The following is an 8,206-nucleotide window of genomic DNA, read 5'->3' as shown; positions in this document are numbered from 1 at the left end:
GAAATGATTATTTCTAGAGATCTTCTACTTGCTTTCTCTTTGAAGGGTACATGGATGTGATGGACTTTGGAAGGAAGTATGGAGAAAGGGTCTTATGCAAAGTTGTGGAATATTGTCTACCCATCATGGATACGCCATACTTGTCCACCCATCAGGATACACCACCCTTATCCGCCCATCATGGATACACCATATTTGTCTGTCCATCATGGATATGTCTCTGTAAACGCCTTCAACTAATAGCTCCACTTGTAACTCCAGAGCAATACCTTCAACTAATAGCTCCACTTCAAACTCCGCAACAATACACCCATCATGGATACACCATCCTTGTTGGCCCAGCATGTGTACACCATGTGTATACCATGCTTGTACATCCATCATGGATATGTTGTCTCTATAAACAAAAGCCTTCAATGGATAGCTTCAATCTCCACAACACTACCAAGGCAGCCAAACTTTTTTGGGTGCATGTGGTGCTTGAATCCAAGGTGGTGGTGGATAGAAGGGAAGGTCAAGGTGCTAGTGATTGGGCCTAGATTGGCCAAAAAATACGTGTGGTGGGTTTTGTGGAAGAAGTCTGGGATTGCAAAGGACAGCTATGAAGGAAGGGGTTGAGCTGCAGGAAGCGAAAGCCGCCATGGCGAATGGAGAGGGGGAAATCCAACACCGAGGTCGCCTGTCTTGGCCTAAAGTATGGGCTCCACGTTTCTCTTCTCATCTGCGTGCGCTGTGCCCTCCCCCTCCCCCCCTCCCATCTCCATCTCCCCCTCGCCCCCCCCCCCTCTCTCTCTCCCTCTCTCTCTCTCTCTCTGTGTCTGCTCACCTCCTGTTGTTTTCGCACCGCCTGCACCCCCCCCCCCCCCTTGTTTCCACCCTTCCGGCCAAAACCCTTTTCCTGTTTACCCCGCCCACCTTCGGTCCCCTTTCACTCTCTCCAGTCCTCAGAATTGGTCAGTCCTGCCCACCTCACCCTTCCCCAGACCCTAATTTTAACTTGCTTTTTTCTTCCCCTCTCGAGGGTTTCCCCTTCTGCGCAGCAAGAGATCGGGCTCTCTACATCTAGGGTTGGCCCTGATTGCGTTCTGCCTTCTCTGCATCTAGGGTTTCCTCTCTCTGCCTAGCGTCTGCCTCGATTGCTTTGCAGCTAGGGTTTCTACTCTCTGCATCAAGGGCTCGCCTTCTAGGGTTTTCCGGCCTACATCCAGGGCTTGCTTTCCCCGCATTTATGGCTTTCTGTCCCTGCTTCTAGGGTTTTTGCTACATCTAGATTTACCGTCGTCGCATCGCCATCGTTTGTTCTCCATCGAGGGTTTGTTTCATCGCCCCCACCTTATTTGGAAACGGGCCGCTAGGGTTTGTCCCCTGGTCATGGTATCTGAATGTTGAGGACCCCCATCAAAATCCATCCTGGACCATGCGCATACTCAGGGTTTGATGGACGCCGACTACGAGGACAAGTATGTGCTGAAATACGGCGCCCTGGAGCAGGATTTCGAAGAGCTTCAAGCGGTGAGGTCTTCACCAAAGGGCTAATTCAATGTTCTTAGATTTTCTGTCTTTTTTGATTTTGCAGATCGTTTCTGATTGCGCTGTTTCCTCCGTGTTTTTTGATCTCTTTTCTGCAGGAAGCAGAGGAAGTTACCAGCCAGTTGCAGAGGGCGAAGGAAGCTAAGCGCATGCTTCAAGCAGAGGTCAAGTAAGTGTACATAGCTATGTCTCAATGCCATTGAAGTCTAGGTTAGGGTTTGCATCTCAGTTTCATCAGAGGTTCAACGGCAATCCGTTTAGAAGCAATTTGCCCTTATCTCTGTGCAGTTCTGCATTTTCACATTTGACCCTTGCTCTTTTGCCCATTGGGCCAGATGCGGAACTTCCCTGCTGGGCCCAGCATGGCAGTTCATGCCGTAGATATTCCGGTGCTGTCTCACAGGCAGGGGCGGTTGTGTGTGCCGCTTGAATTGGTCCGTGTTTCTGTGGTTATGCTTGCAATTGCGGCTTTCATCTTCTTTTACCCTACACACTTTGTCATATGAATGTGAATGATGTTTGGATGGGTAAGGTTTTGTTTTGCCACAGGGATTTGCTGGCTGGGTGTCAGTGGAGAAATGAACTTTCAAAACTGAGTGAAAAAATGGAAGGTCTTGTCTAGTTCAATGAGCAGTGTGTTAGGTGGCAATTCTACAGAGCGTTTCTTCATCATTTTGGTAGGTGTAAGGTATCATAGGCTCTCGTGAGTGTCTCACATGCTTTTAATCTTTTACAGGTTTTTGAGGAAAAGAGCAATGATGTTGAGAGAAAGTGCAAGCAGATCTGAGAGCATTCAGGAGCCTTATTTTATGAGGGATGGGGGAGGGGTAACTTCTGGTTATGTCCTTGCACCAGCCCGAGTACCTGCAGGAAGGATGGTAAATAATTTATACTGGCTTGTGCATGCTGTACTGTATCTATCTTGCATGCTTCCATTGCAAAGGACTCTCATACGTATGAGGGGATCATTGGAATTGGTTGACTGGTTGCAGCAGTTTGATGGAGTGTTCCGTGCTCCGACCTCCAAGACTCAATCCGCCAAACCTGTGGGTAGGGGGCCTTCTGGTACGTTACCTTCTTCCAAGAACCGGGATGTGGTGGGCGTGTTGAAAACATCTACTTCAAAGCATACACCTAATGGTTTTGCACCAACGAAGAAGGCAGGAAAGAGGAAAATTTCTTGGCAAGATGAGTTCTCAGTGAAGGCTTGATCATTGTATGAGTAGTCAAGGCACTAATTTGTGCCAGAAAAATAAAATGTTTTCTTTTTGGTTCAGGCTCTTTCTGATGGCATTTGCTAGATGTGTATCAATTAGAAGAGGGAGGAATCTTGTGTCCATTCAAATTTTTAAAAACTATCGTGTCTTATGTGCCTTATTCTGGTGACATGTTGGCTTTATGCTTGGGAGTTTGGCTGCATGTCTGATTTGGTAACACACTTTGTCGTGACATTTGGTTCTAGTAGTATCGGAATTATGCACTTTTGCAGCCCATGTGACAGTGTGGGAGTTGGATGTGTATCCAGTAGTATTGGAATTATGTACTTTTGCAGTCCATGTTACAGGCAGGAGTCGATGTGTATCTAGCCTTATCAAGAGTATCAAGATGCTGCATCAGTGCTCCAGCTTATCGTGGTGTGAATCTGCTGTACTTTGCACTGGTTAAGGTTGCATTTCGCAGTCACGTTTGATGATTGAATTGCTTGCTTTGGAGAAAAACGTGCACTAGAACATACTTGAGTATGGGAGAAGCCCATTGTGTGCATAATTTATTGATAAATGCTAGATGTGAAGACGTGAGTATTGAAGTGGCACGGCATAAGATCACTTTATGGAATGTGGGCTGTTAGTGTGACAGTCACCCAAAGAATGTCTGTGGTGGACTTGATGGCAGTTTTTGCTGCTCTGAGTTGAGTATTGAATTATGGTGGACTTGATGGCAGTTTTTGCTGCTCTGAGTTGAGTATTGAATTATGAACGCAATGGAAATCAGGAATCACTAAGCCCTGTAGTGTTTGATTGGTCTTCAATGCTTGGTGTGCCATGGGTGTGATGCTTGGAAGAATCACGGTGACAATATTGCATGTATGCTGAGAGGAGACGACTTTAGTACTGTAGATGCGATGAAGATTTGTAGGCGTGATTTTGATGAATCATGGGCGTGATTTTGGAAAAATCATGATTAAGGAACCCCAAGGGTCTCTTAAACACGAGACACAAGTGATTCGGACAAACCCCTAAGAGGCATGCATGCTAGCTCAGGCAACATGTTCAAGGGTATGCTTTGAACTATGTGCAACTCCTCCTCGGCCTAGGACATCTTTCAACCCATATGCGACCCTCCTTTCTAAACTGTTCGTCAATATCTTGATCGAATAGCTTGTGTAGTGTCACTTGGTACTTGGAATTGCGGACCTAACAGGCAAGGAACCAAATCCCCAGGCAACAAGTTTAAGGGCATTCCTTGATCCATATGCAGCTCCTTCTTGGCGTAGGACATCTTCTAACCCATATATGATCCCTCTTTATAAACTGTTTGACATCTCTATTGTTTGTGCATTCAAGGATCAAATAGCTTGTGTAGTGTCACTAGGCACAAGCAATGCATTTGGAATTGCGGACCTATGAGGCTAGGGACCAAATCGTGGAGGAATATGTGGAGTAGAGGGTCTATAATCCATAGATGTACTCGAAAACATGTTTGTGTCCCATGGCATGGTCAAGGGAATTGAGGCTTGAATTTGGGGCATGGGCCTCAAGATATGATGAACCCAACATGTGGATTAGGTCCAAGTATGGATGTACTCACACCTCTAGGGTTTGCCATAATGGTGTGTTCTTGCGACTCCTCAATGAGCTTGTGCACACTTTGTGAACTCTTGTTTTTGTGATTTTTAAGTTTTCTAATTTGTTTAGGTATTTATAAAATTTTGATTTGCTTATTGTTTTTGTTTAGCTAAATTTTAAAAAAGAATAAGAATAGCAATGCAATTAACAAAGTGTACAACTAAAAGAGTGAAGGAGAAGAAGAGAAGGCGATAGAGGGTCAAGTAAAGGGCTTACAATACTTGGTCTTTGTTTGGTGTGTTGCAAATGACACAATATTGGTTGTACAAGTACACTTGATTAGTGGGATATGCTACACTTTGCAATGTCTTGGTCCCGACAACTTTGTAGACAATACTCTTGTAACATGCGTTGAAGTGTGTTCATGATTAATGCTAAGCAAAGAAGATTAATGCTAATCCTATGTTTCACAAAGAAACATAAGAGAAGGAGACAGACCTAATTTATTGTGTACTGCCAAAACATGCTATATATACAATGATCTTGATGATTCACAGCTTGCAAATGATCTCATTGATTCACATCTTCATGATGCATACCAAAGATCCTTGCAACCTTCTACTTGCATTTGGACAAGAGAAGCTCTTGTTGATCCACCACCACTGTGTACTGCCTTGCAAATTATGACTATTGGATCTTCTCGATCTTTGAATGATAATCTAAATGAATGCCTAATGATCCTATTTATAGAGAAAAGGTATCGTAATCAAGTCGGTTTTGTCTATTTTTCTCACAAAACATTAACCAAAAAGTGTCATATTTTGTGTCTAAACTATGCTCAAACAGTGTCCCAACCATTGGGCTATGTCTTGGGCACTTCCGAGACCCTGCAGGGTTGCAAAATCCGCTCGAAATCTACCCATATATTTGCTAATGAGAATATACATGTCTATGGGCACAGGATTAATGGATGCACATGACATCCCTTCATGTTAAACTTGGAGCACTGGGGTAATCCATACACCTTTGCTCCGATTCTGTTCTAGTCCAATTGAAGATTGCATTTCATATCCATCAACTCAATCCCCAAGATTAATGGATGCACATGACATCCCTTCATGTTAAACTTGGAGCACTGGGGTAATCCATACACCTTTGCTCCGATTCTGTTCTAGTCCAATTGAAGATTGCATTTCATATCCATCAACTCAATCCCCAAGCTCTCTCACTTTCTTTGGCTCGGTCTCTCAATCTTTTGAATTACATGTAGTCTCTTTCTCCTCGTCACAAGATTCGGAGAGATTTTTTGGAAGCTCCTCTAAAAGTGTTGAGACGACCTCATCCTCCTCCTCTAGGATTTGGACAGATCCACTTGCTTGATCTGTGGTTCTCGATTTGGATTTGGTTTTGGTTCCGGCTCTGGCACGTGCATCTTGGGTAATGGCACCTCCTCGGAAACACCTCTTTCTATGATCATGTCTCCCGAGAACTCTTGTCTTAGAAGCTCTCTTTTCATTGCGTCAACACTCTCGGTCATGGGTTGCTTCACAACCCTAGCTGATTCCTTCTTGGGCTTTGTTGATGCTTCCATGAGCCGTGCCCGTGTTTCCTTTAGCTATGCCCATCTTGGCTCGTACAGAAGCTGGCCTTGACATGCCTCTTTCTCCTGAAGCTTTACTTTGTGCTTCTTTCTCGCGTTGCTGACGGTCCTCTTCTATGAGTTGTTGCCTATACTCGGCAATGATTTGTTCGTATTGGGCTTCACGTTCTTGTTCTCCTTTGTATCGTTCTTCATCTTCTCGTCTCCAACAACTCTACATAGTCTCATAATCACGTCGTAACTCTTCCTTCCAAGCATCATTGCTCTTCATCGAGGTGAGGTTTTGGTGGAAGGAGTAGCAAAAAGAAGTCAGTCAGACTCACGCCGGAACTCTTCTTTCCAAGCATCATTGCTCTTCATCGAGGTGAGGTTTTGGTGGAAGGAGTAGCAAAAAGAAATCTTTTTCTACCTAGGTTAGACCTAGGCTAAGTCTTGTGCAGATTCTACCCTACAGACAACGTATACTACATGCAAAAATGGGTTGAAACCCTAAAAACAAAAATCCTAATTTGGTTTTATCACTTTCCACATTAAATCTAGGACTGAAAACACTATTGTTAGGTTTGAACTCATGCAAAATATGAAAACCCTAATTTGGTCTGTAAACCCTAAAACATAAACCCTAATTCAGTGTGCACAAAACGTAAGCCAAGGGTTGTCCTAGGATGACCTAATCTCTGATACCAATGTAACATTCGTTGTGGAAGCGTATTCATGATTAATACTAAGAAAAGAAGATTAAGGCTAATCCCACATTTCACAAAGACACAGAAGAGAAGGAGAGATAGACCTGATCTACTGTGTATTGCCAAAACATGCTATATATACAATGATCATGTTGATTCACAGCTTCATGTAAATGATCTTGCTGCATAACTTCATGATGCATACCAGAGATCCCTGCAGCCCTCTACTTGCAATCGGATAAGAGAAGCTCCTACTGATCCGCCACTATGTCCTTGATGCCTTGTAGACTATGGCAAGTGGATCCTCTTGATCTTTGAATGATGATCCTAATGATTGCCTAATGATCCTATTTATAGGGAAAAGGTATAAATTCGTAATCAAGTCGGTTTTTCTTATTTTTTCCACAAAACATTGTCCAAAAAAGTCATATTTTGTGTCCAAACTATGCCCAAGAGTTGTCCCAACCATTGGGGGCTATGTCTTGGGAACTTCGGGAGCCTATAGGGCTACAAATTCCACTCTAAAATTTTTCCTAAATCAGCCCATATATTTGCTAATGAGAATATACATGTCTATGAGCATCGGGATTAACGGATGCACATGACAACTCTTACAAGTGCACTCAAGCAGCTTGGTTAGTATGCTTCATTAGCTTCTGATTTAGATTTGCCAATGAACTTCTTGAGTTGAAGATTCAAGCAGAAAATTGCAACGAATTCTTTGTGCAAAATCACGTCAATTAAGGATCGTTCTTTCGATTCATGCCAAGTACTCAATGCTTTTCATGCTAAGCCCATAATCATCATCTCCTTCGAGAAAGATACAGATGATTCGTGGGGTCCTTGACTTCAATGTAATCGAGATGGTACGTCCAATCAGCTTCACCAACTCCAAAGATGCTCCACTAGCTCCCGTGTTCTTTAAGTATTCTTAGATTCATGGCATTTCACACTCCTTGCAAGTCACTTTATTGATTCCGTGCATTCAATTATATGCATAGCACCACCATCGGAAGTCGCCTCAGGTTTTTGCTCACCATTGTAACACCTTAGATATAGCTAACAACTTATGCAAAAGAAATAATTCAATGAGGCAATTTATGTGACACAAAACTACTCAATCAGGAGGAAGACCTTTTGGTGCTAAGTCCATCCAACTTGTTGACAAGAAAGAGGTTTCTAATCCATTCTATCAATTTCCCTTGGGTGCTTACAATTTTTATAATAATAAAAACCAACCAACATTATAGAAAGCACCCTCATATCCACTAGATTATGTCCCCACAGAGATCAAGTCCACCTCTCACTCACTTTATATTGGCACAACCCCTAAATCTCACCCAAGCCAATCCCACTAAAGCATAGCATGCTTCTAGTATAATTGAGAGGTGCTTGATAGAGAGAGGTGCTTCAGCTACCCATGCCACCACTAGGGAGCATGTCCACCCAAAGGAAGCTTTTGACGTTCCTCACCCAAGCGTACCAAGAATACACCCATTATTATGAACCATTTCAATCACTCCTAGAAACACATTCATAAGAGCTTACCTTGAAGTTCATGAGCTACAACCATTGTGGGGATCTTTCTAATCTCAACCATAAGG

At 43.3% G+C, this 8,206-nt stretch overlaps 1 protein-coding gene across 2 annotated transcripts; it reads left to right on the top strand.

The window, feature by feature from the left end:
* Positions 1 to 428: 428 nt before the first annotated feature.
* Positions 429 to 2,806, top strand: LOC147613596 (uncharacterized). 2 transcript variants are annotated; one of them, XM_086781602.1, is made up of 4 exons: positions 429 to 1,512; positions 1,629 to 1,699; positions 2,267 to 2,408; positions 2,526 to 2,806. In XM_086781602.1, the coding sequence occupies exons 1-4, from the start codon at positions 1,438 to 1,440 to the stop codon at positions 2,739 to 2,741; spliced, it is 504 nt and encodes a 167-aa protein (XP_086637728.1). In that variant the 5' UTR covers positions 429 to 1,437; the 3' UTR covers positions 2,742 to 2,806. The 2 variants fall into 2 exon arrangements, with proteins under 2 accessions (XP_086637728.1, XP_086637727.1); XM_086781601.1 differs by having other exon boundaries at positions 2,523 to 2,806.
* Positions 2,807 to 8,206: the final 5,400 nt, after the last annotated feature.

This window comes from Cibotium barometz, chromosome 43 (genome assembly GCF_041138505.1).
Source record: "Cibotium barometz isolate CiBa-2024 chromosome 43, ASM4113850v1, whole genome shotgun sequence".
NCBI lineage: Eukaryota > Viridiplantae > Streptophyta > Polypodiopsida > Cyatheales > Cibotiaceae > Cibotium > Cibotium barometz.
Note: the sequence above shows the minus strand (reverse complement) of the source record. Positions and strands in the feature narration are given on the sequence as shown.

Bases quoted from the DNA above. Each gene is read 5' to 3' on its own strand.
- LOC147613596 (XM_086781601.1), top strand. From the start codon at position 1,438: ATGGACGCCGACTACGAGGACAAGTATGTGCTGAAATACGGCGCCCTG. The intron at 1,513-1,628 runs GTGAGGTCTTCA...TCTTTTCTGCAG, and splicing joins ATTTCGAAGAGCTTCAAGCG to GAAGCAGAGGAAGTTACCAG. The intron at 1,700-2,266 runs GTAAGTGTACAT...AATCTTTTACAG, and splicing joins ATGCTTCAAGCAGAGGTCAA to GTTTTTGAGGAAAAGAGCAA.